Below are 18767 nucleotides of genomic sequence, written 5' to 3' on the forward strand. Positions count from 1 at the left end.
ATCTCTCTCCAAATTGCAACAAATGGAAAAAGTTATAAATGGAGAGGATCTTTGCCCGTAGAAAATAGTAGGGGTATAGTAATCAAGAGTTTTAATTAAAACAAATCAATCTTCCAATTAATATGGAATATGGAAAATCGTAGTTTAGTTATTCCTCTTGGCATCTAAACTTCATTATCTCCAAACAGTACTCACTCATTCATAAGATAAGATTTTATACCTTTATATTAGGCAAGATCATGGCTAGTGAAATTTATGAAGTGAAGCCAATTCACTTTTTCAAGATCATACTTGCTCAAAACCTTCACCAAGGAAAGCTTGTAAGCCTTTAGATTCTTTGATAATGTTATTTTTTTATTGTTTTTTTTTTTTTATAAAAGAGCATGTTTGTTACTTTGTATTTGGCTTGAAGAAATACGAGAGCTTAGTGCAAACTGCAAACTTTATTACTCCCTCCGTCTCACAATATTAGTCGTTAAAGGTTTTTACACACAAATTAAGAAATGCAATAAATTAGCCAAGAGACATACTAATTTTACTAAATTAACCTCACTTTTTTTTATTATTTAAAGTCACATTTACTTAAAGTTAAATTATTAGAAAGATTAAAAGTCACATTGTTGGAACATGTGTGGAAATTGAGTTAAAAAAGACTAAACACAAATTCTCATGTTGGGTAGAACTAGTGTTGTGTGATTTGAAAATAGTGGAAGTCCCACATCGGATGGAACACACACATTAGTAGTGTTTATATAGTGGGGGTGTACCTCTAATTAATGGGGGGTACATAAGCACTAGAGAAAAATATATATTGATATATATTTTATTATTTGGAAATGATAAATTAAATAATTAATTTAATCATTATTAGAAAGTGCTTTCTTAGTTCCCAAGTTTTGCTAAAATAATTTTGTACTAAATCTAATATATTTTGGTACTCAATTGAGATATTTTTGTACTAGATCTAATATGTGAATTACTTAATGACAAAGTAATGTATTACTTGTTCCCAAAGTTTCTCACTTATTAGTTGTGAATTTTCTCTATAAATAGAGAGCTCACACAGTGCATTCCATACACCAAAGAGTTTCATTGAGTTGTCGGGAACTCTTTCTCTCTTCTCCCCTTTGAGTTGTGTTGACGAGTCTTTCATCTCTTCTCCCTCCTTCGACTTGTTTAACAAGTCCTTCTCCTTTTTCTACTCCTTTTTGTCCCTTCGGAATTAAGAGTGTTCTTAAGACCATAGTCCCTTTTCGGTTTAATGTCCCTTCGGAATTAAGAATGGTCTTAAGTTCATAGTCCCTTCGATAATATATGTCCCTTAAGAATAAAAAGTACTTTTAAGATCATAGTCCCTATTTGGAATAAACAATGTCCCGTCGGAATCAAGAATGATCTTAACGGTATATAAAAATTATTCTATAATTTTATTTGAGGATAAATGGTGGTAACACCATATTTGAGTGGTCATAGTACCATATTGATAGTTTGGAGAACTTAAAGGTTAGAATGGTGGAAACACCATATTTGAGTGGTCTTAGCACCATAATAGAATGGTAATAATACCATATTAAAGTGGTTTCAGTATTAAAGAGTGGTCTTAGTACCATATTTGACGGTGTAATTCTCGAACGATTTTCTACAGTGCAGTAGTTAATCGAACAGTTGTAGTTGAGCTTGTTTTATCCTGGAGGCGGCGTGGTTGATAGTCTACCTTGCACAATTTTGGGTAGTGCCACGAAACGTCTTAAAGAGAGCGACCTGGTCGTGACTCAACCTAGTAACAACTTCGGTAGATAATAGAATTTGGAAATCCAAATACAACAGTTTGGAAATCCAAAAACAACAATTTTAAGACGTTTCGATATGCTATGTCTACTGAAGAAATTACTTATTGAGATTTCGTTGTCCCTAAATACAAGAAGGATAAATCAAGCTATAGAATTACATCTTTCGACTGAAACAATGAAGTGATTGTTGTTATAAACAACAACACTAAGAAATTCACATATGCGGCTTTGAAATTTATATTCAAAAGTCAGAACCGCATTCTGAATAAATACCTTTAGCTATTTTGAGATTAGAACCCTCTTGTGTTGCTTTGTTTGACGCATCGTCCTTAAATTCTCTACTTGAAAATTTGCAAATACAAAAATATGACATAACAAACTAGTGGCAACAGCAAATCGTCGGTCAAGTATCAATTTCTTTTGTATTGGGCGATGGCAAATGAAAGTGATGCTAAGGTCCTAAATTTGAAGGTTGAGTGTACCACGTCAGAAACATAATGTGCCTGCTTTACCAAAACCAATTTCAATTTTCACATTGAACTATTTTTTGGTAAATTAAAGCATAAGCGTATCGTTATGATTTTGATTATAAATATGAACTCGAGCACTCAATTATTTTAGGATTTTGATCCTATAAGATCAGGTCTAGTGACTTGTACTCTATGCATTCTTGTGGAAAAAGATTGCACCTTTAATGGTAGATTCAAAATTAAAATTCTCCTTCTATTTTATTAGTTGTGTGATTTTAATATTTGACATATCAAAATTGATCACGAACAAGTGTTTAATTTTAAACTTGAGTAACTTAAACTTAATTCTAAAGTTATATGATTGAACAATTTTATTTATTGCAGTCAAGATATATGAACCAAAAGTTCATATAAATCAGAATTTAGAGAATATGAATCTCTAAACATAATAAATTATTATATGTGTGAATTTGATGACACATAAATTAGAAATGATAAAATGATATTTTTATCATATTTATTGATGACTGTGAATTTTGGAAAATAAAATTGACATGCTTGAATGTTCAATTTTTATAACGAAAATTGAAATTTATAGAGTACCCAAGTCTAAGAACAAAAATTCTAATTAAGAAATTTTTGAAGAAAAGACAATCCAACTTGTCTTATTTTTGAACTTGGGATTGTCCGGACTATATTTGGCTTCAGGACCCCAAGAGAGTTAAACTCACTAGTAGAGCCTATGAATGTGTATTCATTAGGTATGTTATAAATAACGAAGCATATAGGTTTTAGGACCTAAATGTTAAAGTGATCATAGAATTAAAAGATGCTGATTTCTATGAAGTAAGTACCCCTGTAAATTAAAGAATAGTGGGGGCACTAGTGGGGGCTCTAAGTGGGAGCATGACATTAGTGGGGGCAAAATAAATTCCCTTCTAAAAATTAAGAGCTAGTGGGGGCACTATATCTAATCACATTCATGTAATTAGAAATAGTTATGAGAACATCGTACGGGATGTTATAGAACCTCAAAGAGGTAAGAAAGCAAGAATTGCTAATGAGTATGGACCTTATGGTTTATACATTGGAAGAAGATCCATTATGCCTTAAAGAAGCTATATCCTCATTGGATGTTGAATTATGGCAAGAAGCAATAAACGATGAAATGGATTTTCTAGAGTCTAACAAAACATGACACTTGGTTGACTTGTCTCATAGTTGCAAAACCAATCGGTTGTATTTGGATTTTGGAAAAGGAAACTAAAACCTGATGGTACGGTTGATGAATACAAGGCTCTCCTTGTAGTCAAATGTTTTAGACAAAGAGAAAAATATAGACTTCTTCGACATTCATTCACCAGTCACGAAAATCATATCCATAAGAGTACTAGTCCCTTTAGCCGCCGTTCATAACTCGATAGTACTCCAAATGGATGTGAAAGTTGCCTCTTTTTATGGTGAACTAGAAGAAGAAATCTATATGAAACAACCTGAAAGTTTTGCGATTCATGGACAAGAAAACAAGGTCTGTAAGTTAGATAATTATTTGTATGGTCTAAAATAAACTCTTAAGGAATGACATGAAAAATTTGACATTCTAATGCTATCGAATGATTATAAAGTGAATGAAAGTGACAAATAATATTTGCACGATCATAAGTCTCTATAAAGACGACTTGCTCATATTTGATTTAAAGATTCGTGTTATGAATTATGTGAAATCATTGTTTATCAATAACATTGATAAGAAAGACCTAGACAAAGTTGAAGTAATTCTTGGTTTCAAGATTACTAGATCAGAAAAAAAAAGATTTTTTTTTTTTTTGATAAATCTCACAAAGTTGAGAAGTTCTTAAGGAAATATTATTATTTCATCGTAAACTTGCAATCATATATTATGATCCAAGTGTAAGAACACTTGAGATGGAGTTAGAAAAACAGAATATGCGAGCATCATTGGCTGTACTTAGGTATGCCACTGAATGTATTAGATCCGACATTGCCGATGTCGCGAAACTCTTGTGCAAGTTTACTAGTAAACGGATGAGAAACATTGCCATGCTATAGAAAGAGTCATGAGGTGCCTTAAGAAGACTATGACTCTAGGATTACTATATGAGGAGTAACCTATTGTACTTGAATGTTACAAGATACAAAATAGAACATCCTTCAGATGAGTCTTAAAGCGACCAGTGACTGCAAATTGAGCATCACTGTATGAGTTGTTTGTTGAAACAAATGATATTGACTCTGTCCACTATGGAATGTATATGGGATGAGAACACTAGAGAAAACTAGTGAAGAAGAAAGTTGATAAGATACTTTCTAGTTGAGAACCCTTAGTGGGTAAAACTGTTTCCAGAAGTGTTAATTTATTGTGATAGTTTGCAGCTGTTACAAAATTGAGAATCGTTACCACAATGGTAAGAGACGATTATTAAGTCACGAACACATAAAGGATTAGAGAGCTAGCTACTCTCAAAAGGAAGGGTTAAAGTAGATCATGTACGTACTGATAAAGAATTAGTCAATCCTTTGACAAAAGGAATTACTAAAAAGAAAGTCCTAAACACATCCAATAGGATGAGACTAATGCCCAAAGGTCACAAGTGATGGTAACCCGACCTACATGACTGGAGATCCCAAGAAATAGGTTCAATGGGTAATAACAAGTCACAAGTGATAGGACATGTTATAGGAAAATTAAGAAAGCATGAATCCTGCAGCGATAGAAGGATGAGATAATAGAAACTCTTAATGAGATCTATACTCTATTTGGAGTGGAGTACATACTACATGAGTACTCTTGATAGGCTCACCTATACGAATGTGGAACTAAGGGCCGGTTCCTATGGGATTCGGGGCAGAATACCTAGAGCGTTCGTTAAAACCGGGATACACGTGCAAGGCCATAAACACACGGGCTTTTAGAATACACCTTACGAAAAGGTTTGTGTGTGGGTTCTATGTCTGAGATAGAGTTCAATGTTGTAAGCAACTCTTGTTAATCAGAATTTTACTCGCTATGCAAAGGTTCAAGTTGTAGGCGACACCTTTGTTTATTAGCAAATCTTATGGAGACGTTTTTGATGTTATTTATGAAACCATTTTTAAAGTTCAAGTGGGGGATTGTAGGAACATGTGTGGAAATTGAGTTAAAAAAGACTAAACACAAATTCCCATGTTGGGTAGAACTAGTGTTGTGTGAATTGAAAAAAGTGGAAGTCCCACATCGGATGAAACACACACATTAGTAGTGTTTATATAGTGGGGGTGTACCTCTAATTAATGGGGGGTACATAAGCACTAGAGAAAAATATATATTGATATATATTTTATTATTTGGAAATGATAAATTAAATAATTAATTTAATCATTATTAGAAAGTGCTTTCTTAGTCCCCAAGTTTTGCTAAAATATTTTTGTACTAAATCTAATATATTTTGGTACTCAATTGAGATATTTTTGTACTAGATCTAATATGTGAATTACTTAATGACAAAGTAATGTATTACTTGTTCCCAAAGTTTCTCACTTATTAGTTGTGAATTTTCTCTATAAATAAAGAGCTCACACAATGCATTCCATACACCAAAGAGTTTCATTGAGTTGTCGGGAACTCTTTCTCTCTTCTCCCCTTTTTGACTTGTGTTGACGAGTCTTTCATCTCTTCTCCCTCCTTCGACTTGTTTAACAAGTCCTTCTCCTTTTTCTACTCCTTTCTGTCCCTTTAGAATTAAGAGTGTTCTTAAGACCATAGTCCCTTTTCAGTTTAATGTCCCTTCGGAATTAAGAATGGTCTTAAGTTCATAGCCCCTTCGATAATATATGTCCCTTCGGAATAAAAAGTACTTTTAAGATCATAGTCCCTATTTGGAATAAACAATGTCCCGTCGGAATCAAGAATGATCTTAACGGTATATAAAAATTATTCTATAATTTTATTTGAGGATAAATGGTGGTAACACCATATTTGAGTGGTCATAGTACCATATTGATAGTTTGGAGAACTTAAAGGTTAGAATGGTGGAAACACCATATTTGAGTGGTCTTAGCACCATAATAGAATGGTAATAATACCATATTAAAGTGGTTTCAGTGTTAAAGAGTGGTCTTAGTACCATATTTGACGGTGTAATTCGCGAACGATTTTCTACAGTGCAGTAGTTAATCGAACAATTGTAGCTGGGCTTGTTTTATCCTGGAGGCGGCGTGGTTGATAGTCTACCTTGAACAATTTTGGGTAGTGCCACGAAACGTCTTAAAGAGAGCGACCTGGTCGTGACTCAACCTAGTAACAACTTCGGTAAATAATAGAATTTGGAAATCCAAATACAACAGTTTGGAAATCCAAAAACAACACACATTAATGCATTAAATACAAAGCTGATATAAATGCAACCAAGCCAATTCTTTCATCTGCCAAGAGCCAATTCTTTCCCACATGGCTCAAGATGGCTTTTTTCAAAAAAGAAGCGTGCAGTTACCGATAGAGGAGGAGTCAAATGCATCAGAGGCAAAGCTGTAAAAACTTAGGCTTAATTAATGATTTGGTTCTTAAGTTATTTGTTGGTTACATTTTGGTCCCATAAGTTATTGACGTTACAATTTGGTCCCTTAAGTTAGTATATGTTAGCCTAATAAATCCTCACCGCCGGTCTTTTGCCAAAACGTTAAATAAACACATGTGAACGGTGACGTGAAACCTTGCAATGTGTATCCACCTTAGACATTGGTTTAACGGTTTTGACAGTGGGGATTTATTTGGTTGACGGAAGATGACATAAAGGGACCAAATTGTAACGTTAATAACTTATAAGACTAAAATTCCACATTAAAATCATAAAGCGACTATAATTCTGCTACCTTTTTTCTTTTTTAAAACGTCAATATTTAAGAGACGGAGGGAGTATTACTTCACAGGAACACCTTATGATGACATAACAAAAGGATAGTGATATATAAATGTCATGTGATAGTTACTCTTTGTTTACGCTTTTATGTTCCTACCCGTGACCTATCAAATCATAAAATGACAAATTGCTTATTGTTCATTTCATTTTTAGTTGCATCTACCATATCATCTTAGTATTCGAATTAATATGATTTCTAAAGTAATACAAAATGATTTTATGATTTCTATCGTACAAATTAATATGGTGTAATTAATTGACAGATGATGCCAAGACAATTTGTGGAGAAATGTGGAAAAAGTCTACCAAAAGAAACATGTCTAAAGACTCCAAATGGTGGAAAATGGAAATTAAATTTGGTAAAAAGTGATGGCAAGGTATGGTTTGAAAAGGGTTAGAAAGAATTTGCAGAGCATCACTCTCTAGCTCATGGCCATCTTCTGCTTTTTAGATATGAAAAAACTTCCAATTTTGAGGTAAATATTTTTGAAAAGAGTGCCTTGGAGACAAATTACCCTTCCAAAAGAGTTGAAGCTAAAACGGTCTCCAATGATCAAGGAAATATTTCTCTAAATGGTAAAAATTGTAGAGCAGCTCAAAAGAGAAAAGCTAACTCCTCCTTTGAATTTGGAAGTAGTAGTTGTGTTAAAGTTGGGAAATCACAAAAGAAGTCCAAAGGTAAAAAAATATATTTTACGTCTTCATTGTCTTATGAAAGCTCACAAATTAACATAAACTATTAGCTTTTGTTCTCTTCATTTCATATTATCATTTTTTTTCTTTTCTTGAAGTGTCAAGGGAGGAAGTTCATAGTATGCATTAAATCTAGTAGGCATCTCATGTTAAGTATAGTAGGCATTGAATTTTAGCAGGTCTTGATTTTTAGGAACCTGGAAGATGATCATGAAATATGTGTCTGATAATGTTCCAATTTTGCAGGAAAACAAGTGATTACTGCTGCAGAGAAAGTTCCAACTCTTGAAAGAGCAAAATCTTTCAAAATAAGAAATCCATCCTTTGTTGCTGTCATGCGTGCATCATACGTTGAACATAGATTTCTAATGGTAAGTTACAATGACATATTTTGCTCGTAGAACCAATAACCAAATCTTTCTCTAGTTGTTTACTAGCTTAAGGTGTGAGAAATATATAAAATGATAATTTAAAAATAATTTAACGTGGTTTTGGCTTTAGACCTTAGAGTGTGCTCCTCTTAAGGTCTCGGATACAATTTACCTCGGTGCAATTTTGGTGGGCTAGTTTGGCTTCTACAAATAAAAATAACGACTATGTATGTACTGACTAAGAATAATTAGAGTATACCACACATTTTTTATGCATTAACATTTGTTTTTTCTTTTGTTTGGCAGAATATACCACGTATGTTTGGTAATAGACACTTTGATTTGGAGAAGAAAAGAGGAGATATTTACTTTCAGGTGTTAAATGAAGGAGTTTGGCCTACTAGGTTTTCTATCAGGAAGTCCAGTACAGGACTACAGTTTGATATCTGATAAATGCCAAGAAGTGTTAAATTCATGTTATATTTTAAGCACTTTTTGTTGCTTGCTTTGCAAGTAATTGAAGGAAAAGCCGAGAAATAAGCATTAAATGCCTTATTACGCTTTACTTATCATCACTCTATCCTTTTGTGCAGGAATTAGCCTCAAGACACTGATCAAAGACCAATTCATCATGAAAAAGTGCAAAATGGCAGAAGCTGTCCAGCAAGCTTGAAGAAATGGCGCTAATAGCGTGTTCTACGCTATTAGCGTGTTCAAAGAAGTGTCAAAGTCCAGGGAGATACGCTATTGGCGTCTCTTGAGCTTAAAGAAATTTCGCTATTAGCGATTTTGGCGCTATTAGCGTGAACTTGCAATTGCGAGCTCTTTCACTCGCAGTTGCGAGTTAGGACGGTTTGCTCAAGTCAAGTGGCCCACTTGCCACTCCTAAAAGATATTTTTCTAGATATTTTGGGCTTAATATCTCAGGGACAATATAAGGTCATGAGAAATTCATTTAGAAGATATATAGTTCATATTAGTCTTAGGAATATCATATATAGTTTTCTCTTAGTTTTCTCTAAGCTTTCATAGATAGATTCTTTAAGAGAGAAATAGGGCAAGAACATATAGAGTGAGAGTGGTTTTGGAAGTTGGATCTTTATTCCTTTGTTGAGACATCACAAGTGTAATGGTTCCTTCCTTTTCAACCCATCCTTGCAAGGCTTCCATGATGATGTGTAGCTAAATACTCTTTGTTGGGATGAGAGGTACTTGATCCTTGCTAAACATGTAATCTTTTGATCTTGCAATATATGATTCTAGCAATTTATATTCAATATTGTTGTTATTCTTGTGTTAATGCTTTCAATGAGATTCAAGAAGATTTGGACACAAACTCTTGAATCTTGAGCTAGAATAGCAATATATCTTAGGTTAACTTACTTGACATCTTTGTTAATCTTGTGATAATCACCATAATCAAGATTTAAATGCTTTCGGATGCTTAATCAGGCTGGACACGGTCGATTAAGTTATCCGATCGACTTTGTTATCGTTTAAGGGATTTGGACACGAATGTTTAAACGATAACGTAGAAATAATTATATCGCTTTGGACACGAAGGATAGTTTAGAATTGATTGTGATAATGTTGTTTATAAAGCTAGAATTCGTATGGATCATTAGGTTGCGTGTGACGCTTGGTTAAGGAACGCTACTCCTAACAAGTTTCAATCCTTATTTATCTCATCTTTTTACTTTTTACAAATTAGTTAACATAGTTGTAAATTCAACCAAACAATCACCCTTTTTACTTAGAATGATATTCGATGTTGAAATATCCGTGATGTCGCACTAATCCCTGTGGAGACGATACAAATACTTATCTTGTTTGATGCAAAACTACATTCATCAAAATGGCGCCGTTGCCGGGGATTGGTGTTTAGATTTCATAGATAGAACGATTGATTTATCATTTTAAGCATTTGTACATAATCTGTAAATAGTTTTATTTATTTGATAAGTTGTTTGTACTAACCCCTTGTTGATAAACAAAGAAAAGTTCTTGTTAGTTGTTTCCGTTTTAGGATCACCACCTAGCCAAAATCATGGCTGATCATGGTTACTTCAATTTCTATACTCCACCCGAGTATGAATCCTATCAACAATATCCTCAACATTCTTATGAAGATGAAAGATACTCGGTGATTGAAAATACTTTGAATGTCTTCATGCAACAATCCATGATAAACATGCAAGATACCAACCAAAGATTGAAGACTTTATCACTTCAAATTGGGTTGATTCAAGCATAAATCATGGATAGCCAAGCCAACAATCAATCCACTCTTAGAGAACAAGAAAATAATCCAAACATGTTTGAGAGAGTTGGAGAGATTGTTGAAGAAGTTGTTGTTCAAAATGAGGAAGTTACAACATTAGAAGAATGTGGTGCACCACACAAAGACGAAATTCCTCAAGAAAGGTCAAATATTGAAGTGGCCAACACTGTTGATGATGGAGAAGTGATAGAGGTGGTAGAGAAAAAGGAACGGTTACTTAGCAAGGAAGAAACATTTGAACAAAAGGGGAAGAAAGTGAGCAAGGCTGAAATAGACCGGGTCATTGATGAAATTTGCGCCTTGTTCAAATCAAAGTTAAGGAGGACATGGACTCCACATCATCTGTACTTAATGTTCATGGAATTCCTCCCAAAGGGAAGGAACACAAAGGATGATGTATTGTCCGTCTCATTTTGGCCACCCTAACGAAAAAGGCGTCGAGCTAACGACGTTAAACAAGCGTTTGTTGGGAGGCAACCCAATTTTGTGAGTTTATTTACTGTTTTTAATGCATAATAAGTTAAGAAGTCATGAGCATGCATCAAAACATTCAAAACAGAAAGCAAACAGAGAGCAGAATTCTGAACTGTCTCAACTCGCAATGGCAAGTGAAACAGCTCGCAACTGCGAGCAAATTGGTCATTGACCATTTTTGACTGCCTCTTAGCTCGCAACTGCGAGTAAAGCTGCTCGCAACTGCGAGTAGCTGCAGTTTGGCCAGTTTTAATCATTTTTTGGATATTGGCGTGTGATGACAATTGTTCTTAATTAGTATAGTGATGTTAGTATTCATTTTTAGTATTGTATATAGTTATCTTTTGTTAGTTAAAATTATGTGTTTTCACTTTTGGTTAATTTAGTACTTCATTTTAATTATGGAAGTTTCTTTTGTATCACTCTTGCTTAATTTCAAATCTCAGATGATTAACAATTCATAGTTGTGATCAAAAGCGCAAAGCCAAGGTACAAGTTTCCAGTTTTTCTAGGTTTTTACTCGAATATGGAACGGGTACTTTGTGTAAATTTCATGTCATTTAGTTCTTCGCAATACTGTGTTTGCTTGTGAACCACTTAGTACTAGCTAAAAGTGAGGAAACCTCAAATGTTTGTACATATGCAAGGAGACCGGTATTCATTGTTTAACTCGGTTGTTTTATGTTAAATCCAATATTTGTTGTAAATTGTGTGAAGGCATGGAAGTGATCAAGGCATATTTTTGTTTATGAGTGAAACTTACTTGACCACAAATAGCCTACCTTGTGAGAAGAGCGAGTACTTGCTAACCCACTTGAGCCAAATGAATCGGAGTCCTCAATTATGAACTGTCAATTAATAAGCACAATGCTTGATGAATTTGCCTTTAAACTTTTCAATATCCAGTTCATTTTTGACGCACTTTAGGACTCTGATATGTTTTTAATTGTTGAACCCTAAACTTTCATTGTTATTTATCCATTTTGCCTTAGAGTAAAGGAACATTCAAATAGGGTGTATTTTGATTCAAGTTGGGGAGAGAAGGTAGATGTAAATCTTATGTCAAGTACTATGGTGTAATTTTATCTTTGATCAAGACAACATGTTGTTGTAAATACAAAAAGAAAAGAAAAACAATGTGTACATGAAAAGAAAAAGAAAAAGAGAAAAAGAAAGAAAAATCCAAAAATAGAATAAGTTGTCAAGATCAAAGTGCTTCATGTTTAAGCACCAAGGGTTTGTAATGATTGGTAGGAAAGATTGTGAATTTTAATGGTTGATACAAGGAATGTTCCTCTTTGACAGGCTTTTTGATTTCAATTTCCCCACATATGACATTTCTTTTGTAGCCAAGGCAAGTTATAACCCTCAAAGACCTTTTGATCCATGTTTTTATGCCTTTTGAAACGATATTTGGATGGACACATAATTTGATTGGAATGTTAACTTGATTGCCGGATGTGTGTTCATAACCCTCATTCATTTGATTTCAATTGTTTATCTACTTTCATAGAAATGTGTTAGGTGTGGTTCGTAAATAAATATATTATTGTTTTGAAATATTTGACATGAACTTTGTACTTAGGACTCATCTCATATTAGTAGTAGAATTCTAAATTAGTTGGAAACTTAGACTTGCCCGCGCATTCACTTTTAAATCATTCATCTGAAAATGTTTTAAAAGCCTTTTGTACTTGTGTCTTGTCATTTACTTGTTTGATTTTCAATCTTTTGTTTGAGGACAAACAAAGAGTTAAGTTGGGGAGAGTTTGATAAATGCCAAGAAGTGTTAAATTCATGTTATATTTTAAGCACTTTTTGTTGCTTGCTTTGCAAGTAATTGAAGGAAAAGCCGAGAAATAAGCGTTAAATGCCTTATTACGCTTTACTTATCATCACTCTATCCTTTTGTGCAGGAATTAGCCTCAAGACACTGATCAAAGACCAATTCATCATGAAAAAGTGCAAAATGGCAGAAGCTGTCCAGCAAGCTTGAAGAAATGGCGCTAATAGCGTGTTCTACGCTATTAGCGTGTTCAAAGAAGTGTCAAAGTCCAGGGAGATACGCTATTGGCGTATCTGGAGCTTAAAGAAATTTCGCTATTAGCGATTTTGGCGCTATTAGCGTGAACTTGCAATTGCGAGCTCTTTCACTCGCAGTTGCGAGTTAGGACGGTTTGCTCAAGTCAAGTGGCCCACTTGCCACTCCTAAAAGATATTTTTCTAGATATTTTGGGCTTAATATCTCAGGGACAATATAAGGTCATGAGAAGTTCATTTAGAAGATATATAGTTCATATTAGTCTTAGGAATATCATATATAGTTTTCTCTTAGTTTTCTCTAAGCTTTCATAGATAGATTCTTTAAGAGAGAAATAGGGCAAGAACATATAGAGTGAGAGTGGTTTTGGAAGTTGGATCTTTATTCCTTTGTTGAGACATCACAAGTGTAATGGTTCCTTCCTTTTCAACCCATCCTTGCAAGGCTTCCATGATGATGTGTAGCTAAATACTCTTTGTTGGGATGAGAGGTACTTGATCCTTGCTAAACATGTAATCTTTTGATCTTGCAATATATGATTCTAGCAATTTATATTCAATATTGTTGTTATTCTTGTGTTAATGCTTTCAATGAGATTCAAGAAGATTTGGACACAAACTCTTGAATCTTGAGCTAGAATAGCAATATATCTTAGGTTAACTTACTTGACATCTTTGTTAATCTTGTGATAATCACCATAATCAAGAGTTAAATTCTTTCGGATGCTTAATCAGGCTGGACACGGTCGATTAAGTTATCTGATCGACTTTGTTATCGTTTAAGGGATTTGGACACGAACGTTTAAACGATAACTTAGAAATAATTATATCGCTTTGGACACGAAGGATAGTTTAGAATTGATTGTGATAATGTTGTTTATAAAGCTAGAATTCAAATGGATCATTAGGTTGCGTGTGACGCTTGGTTAAGGAACGCTACTCCTAACAAGTTTCAATCCTTATTTATCTCATCTTTTTACTTTTTGCAAATTAGTTAACATAGTTGTAAATTCAACCAAACAATCACCCTTTTTACATAGAATGATATTCGATGTTGAAATATCCGTGATGTCGCACTAATCCCTGTGGAGACGATACAAATACTTATCTTGTTTGATGCAAAACTACATTCATCAAAATGGCGTCGTTGCCGAGGATTGGTGTTTAGATATCATAGATAGAACGATTGATTTATCATTTTAAGCATTTGTACGTAATCCGTAAATAGTTTTCTTTATTTGATAAGTTGTTTGTACTAACCCCTTGTTGATAAACAAAGAAAAGTTCTTGTTAGTTGTTTCCGTTTTAGGATCACCACCTAGCCAAAATCATGGCTGATCATGGTTACTTCAACTTCTATACTCCACCCGAGTATGAATCCTATCAACAATATCCTCAACATTCTTATGAAGATGAAAGATACTCGGTGATTGAAAATACTTTGAATGTCTTCATGCAACAATCCATGATAAACATGCAAGATACCAACCAAAGATTGAAGACTTTATCACTTCAAATTGGGTTGATTCAAGCACAAATCATGGATAGCCAAGCCAACAATCAATCCACTCTTAGAGAACAAGAAAATAATCCAAACATGTTTGAGAGAGTTGGAGAGATTGTTGAAGAAGTTGTTGTTCAAAATGAGGAAGTTACAACATTAGAAGAATGTGGTGCACCACACAAAGACGAACTTCCTCAAGAATGGTCAAATATTGAAGTGGCCAACACTGTTGATAATGGAGAAGTGATAGAGGTGGTAGAGAAAAAGGAACAGTTACTTTGCAAGGAAGAAACATTTGAACAAAAGGGGAAGAAAGTGAGCAAGGCTGAAATAGACCGGGTCATTGATGAAATTTGCGCCTTGTTCAAATCAAAGTTAAGGAGGACATGGACTCCACATCATCTGTACTTAAAGTTCATGCAATTCCTCCCAAAGAGAAGGAACACAAAGGATGATGTATTGTCCGTCTCATTTTGGCCACCCTAACGAAAAAGGCGTCGAGCTAACGACGTTAAACAAGCGCTTGTTGGGAGGCAACCCAATTTTGTGAGTTTATTTACTGTTTTTAATGCATAATAAGTTAAGAAGTCATGAGCATGCATCAAAACATTCAAAACAGAAAGCAAACAGAGAGCAGAATTTTGAACTGTCTCAACTCGCAATGGCGAGTGAAACAGCTCGCAACTGCGAGCAAATTGGTCATTGACCATTGATTCTGTTTTTTGGGAACAACCTTGTTGTAAATTCGAACAAATAAACTTAGATTTGTGAAGCAAAGGAAGTAGTAACCAATATCAAAGTAACCTCAAACAACAACAACAAAACATAGCTCTAATCTAGGAACCAAGTGTAAAAGCGGAAAAAAAAAACACAAGTAAAATATTTTTCAATATTTTACTGGGCCTGGGCGGGTCATAAACAAAGCAAGACCAGCCCAAACCAAAACCAAAAGAAAAGGAATGTCCTCGTTTATATAGGTTTAGGGTTAGGTGGTATATGTGAATTGCTGATTGTGATTCATTCATTCCTTCCGTGTTGTGTTTTTCAATGTCGACAATGGAATTGCGCGCAACCAAATATTTGGGATCCGAAAAGAAACACAATGAAGATTCATATGAGAAGGATAAGCAGGACTTCACGAAGGAGGAGGATATCATCTGGGAGAAGAAGGAGGAGGAGATATTGGAAGAATAAGAGGAGGAGGATAACTGGGATAAGGGGGATAAATCACAAGAAGACGATTCTGAGTATAGTGATTATGAGGAATACTGGACCAAGTATAAGAACGACAGTCAACCATTTATGTATAAGCGGCATTCTGATGGTTCTGTGTTTAAGAACCAGGCTTGGTTGGATCGTGAGGCTAAAATTCGTGAGTATGATGAGCTCTCTCGCGATCTAAGTGTAGGCATCTATCAATTTCAATTTCATTTCATGTATAAACAAAAGGAAAGGAATGGAATGGGGTGTCCTCGTTTATATAGGTTTAGGGTTAGGTGGTATATGTGGATTGCTGATTGTGATTCATTCATTCCTTCCGTGTTGTGTTTCAATGTCGACAATGGAATTGCGCGCAACCAAATACTGCAAAGAAAGTGTGAAATCGGAACCGGAACAGGAACCAGAAAAGAAACACGATGAAGATTCATATGAGAAGGATAAGCGGGACTTCACGAAGGAGGAGGATAAGCGGGACTTGACGAAGGAGGAGGATATCATCTGGGAGAAGAAGGAGGAGGAGATATTGGAAGAAGAAGAGGAGGAAGAAGAAGAGAAGGAGGATAACTGGGATAAGGGGGATAAATCGCAAGAAGACGATTCTGAGTATAGTGATTATGATGAATATTGGACCAAGTATGAGAACGACAGTCAACCATTTATGTATAAGCGGCGTTCTGATGGTTCTGTGTTTAAGAACCAGGCTTGGTTGGATCGTGAGGCTAAAATTCGTGAGTATGATGAGCTCTCTCGCGATCTAAGTGTAGGCATCTATCAATTTCAATTTCAATTTCATTTCATATTGTTTGTTTCACTTATAAACAATCTCTTAATTTTGATTGATTCTGGACAACACAAAGCAGAATTACGATGCTATCGCCCATCCACCTGGTTGCAATTTAACTGGCGGTATTGTACCCCTCGATTTAGAAGAAGATGAGCTCCCTACTCTCAAAAAACTCTGCGAGTTTGCTTTGAATAAGCAGGTTGGTTGGTTCAATACTTAATAATATTGTAGTATGTTATGTTTGTTTGTTCATTAACTAAACTAATTCTTCTTACTTATTTAATTAGGCTCCAACTTTTGTGTTTCATAAAGTTGTCAAGTGTACCCATCCTGCTGGTATTTCTTTAACTGCTGGTAGGGAGTATTACATTACTTTTCAAGCAACAGGGAAAGGAAAACCTGATCTAACAACTTTCCAGACTCATGTAGTTCAAGATGGTGATGATGTTGATGTCAAAGAGTTTGTCATTAAAACCTAATACACCCCGCCGTGGTTATGGTTAGTAATCATAACAACATATCCATCTTTTCATTTTACCATACATATACTTTGCTGCTGCTGCTGCATTATATGTAATCACACCGGTATGCCCCTAACCCTTGATTATGTATTCCTTTTGCAGGAATCTACCTGCCATGGATATGCTTGTTTTGGTTGCGTTGGAAAGACTTGTAGGTGTAGTTAATTAAATAAATAAATATAAATATGATCGGTGTTTATGACTTATGTACCATGGTATTTATGTCACTCATGTTTGTTATCTATCTATCTGTGTAACTAGGATGATATCTCTCACTGTTTCATATGAACATATCTATGTCTTGAATCCTTTAGAGTTTCGTTTCTTTTTTAATTTGATCCGCGAACCATTGTCTGTATTTTCTCCCATTGAATGACTAGAAGTTGTTATGTCACAGTCATTTATTACTTCCATTGCTAAATTCATGTCTCATAATTCATGATTGTGGAATGCTGAAACCGTGTATTAGATCTTAACCTGATCTGAAATTAAGTTAATGTGATCTTCTTGCCTTTGTGGTTTGATTAGTTTGTTAGGTGATTGATAGGTTCTGTTGTTATTTTGTTTATTCTCGACAAGTATTTGAATAACGCTTGAGGGGAAGAGATAATTTTGATTAAACGAGTTTTGTGACTGATTAATACATATTTTCGATCTTGATTAATACAGGTTTTCTGTTTTCTTTCTCTTTTCATTTTTCCGTTGATACCAACTGTTCCCTGTTGAGCAATTGTGCCCAGCTCAAATGGACAATCCTAACAAGTGACATCAAGATTAGATAAACGTACAAAAACACTGCTCATGCATAGTTCTTCATATTAAATCGTTTAAAAAATCGTACTATCAACAAGAACTTTCGATTTTTTATTCCTTAACATTGTCTTTTCTTTTAATTGGCAGAATATACCACGTATGTTTGGTAATAAACACTTTGATTTGGATAAGAAGAGAGGAGATATTTATTTTCAGGTGTTAAATAAAGGAGTTTGGCCTGAAAAGTACTCTATCAGGAAGACTCGTAACGGACTACAATTTGAAATCACAGGTGGATGGAAGGCATTTGTAAAGGACAACAACTTGAAAGTTGGCGATGTTTGCAAATTTGAACTCATCTCTAGCACTATACTTACCTTCATTGTTCATATCTTTAGAGATACAGACAATGACAGCACAAAGTGTTCAACTTCTCAAAGTAGAATCAATTGATTTTGAATTTTCATTTCAAATTATTTCTTTTGTTTACTTGACAAATAAATTTATTCTTCCATCCTATGCAGAATCTTTCCAAATGAAAGAAGAAGCTACATAAGGATAAAGGGAATGGAACTCATTACTGCAAGTCTACAATCAAATCACTACCACCAGCAAGGAGTTTTAGATCTTAATGAAACTTAATCAATGTTGCATGTATCTAGTGCATATGTTTTAGGAACACTACTAAAAAATGAAAACACCATTAGTCTACTTCCTGTAACCAAGAAACTCAACTTTATTTTGCATTTCTAGACATTACTTGATGGTATATGTTATGTTTCTGAATGGACTATTATGCCTTTTTGGCTAATATTATCCCTTGAGTATGTTTTCGTTTTAGTCTTTGTTATGTGGTTTTTTATGATTAAAATAATAATTGGTCATCCACTCTTGCTATAAAATGTTTTGGTGCCATAAGTTCTGCACATGAGGAAATAAAGCCAAAACA

General features: G+C 34.4%; 2 protein-coding genes and 2 pseudogenes across 2 annotated transcripts; all 4 read left to right on the forward strand.

Annotated features, from left to right (window-relative positions):
* Window positions 1-230: 230 nt before the first annotated feature.
* LOC146906704 (B3 domain-containing transcription factor VRN1-like) lies at window positions 231-18633 on the forward strand (annotated as a pseudogene).
* On the forward strand, window positions 10423-10947 carry LOC146906705 (uncharacterized; annotated as a pseudogene).
* On the forward strand, window positions 14501-15151 carry LOC146906706 (uncharacterized). The gene has a single exon (XM_085724763.1). It carries the CDS (start codon window positions 14501-14503, stop codon window positions 15023-15025), a length of 525 nt encoding a protein of 174 aa, XP_085580889.1. The 3' UTR covers window positions 15026-15151.
* LOC146906707 (uncharacterized) lies at window positions 16035-17465 on the forward strand. Its single transcript, XM_085724762.1, has 4 exons — window positions 16035-16520; window positions 16621-16743; window positions 16832-17043; window positions 17168-17465. The coding sequence occupies exons 1-3, from the start codon at window positions 16092-16094 to the stop codon at window positions 17021-17023; spliced, it is 744 nt and encodes a 247-aa protein (XP_085580888.1). The 5' UTR covers window positions 16035-16091; the 3' UTR covers window positions 17024-17043; window positions 17168-17465.
* Window positions 18634-18767: the final 134 nt, after the last annotated feature.

Source organism: Medicago sativa, chromosome 7 (genome assembly GCF_051527215.1).
Source record: "Medicago sativa cultivar Bolivia chromosome 7, Bolivia_mono, whole genome shotgun sequence".
Lineage (NCBI taxonomy): Eukaryota > Viridiplantae > Streptophyta > Magnoliopsida > Fabales > Fabaceae > Medicago > Medicago sativa.

What these genes read in the sequence shown, in the direction of transcription:
- LOC146906707 (XM_085724762.1), top strand. Translation starts at nt 16,092, where the DNA reads ATGTCGACAATGGAATTGCGCGCAACCAAATACTGCAAAGAAAGTGTG. An exon ending in AGCTCTCTCGCGATCTAAGT is followed by an intron (nt 16,521 to 16,620) that starts GTAGGCATCTAT and finishes AACACAAAGCAG; the next exon opens with AATTACGATGCTATCGCCCA. An exon ending in AGTTTGCTTTGAATAAGCAG is followed by an intron (nt 16,744 to 16,831) that starts GTTGGTTGGTTC and finishes TTATTTAATTAG; the next exon opens with GCTCCAACTTTTGTGTTTCA.
- LOC146906706 (XM_085724763.1), top strand. Translation starts at nt 14,501, where the DNA reads ATGATAAACATGCAAGATACCAACCAAAGATTGAAGACTTTATCACTT.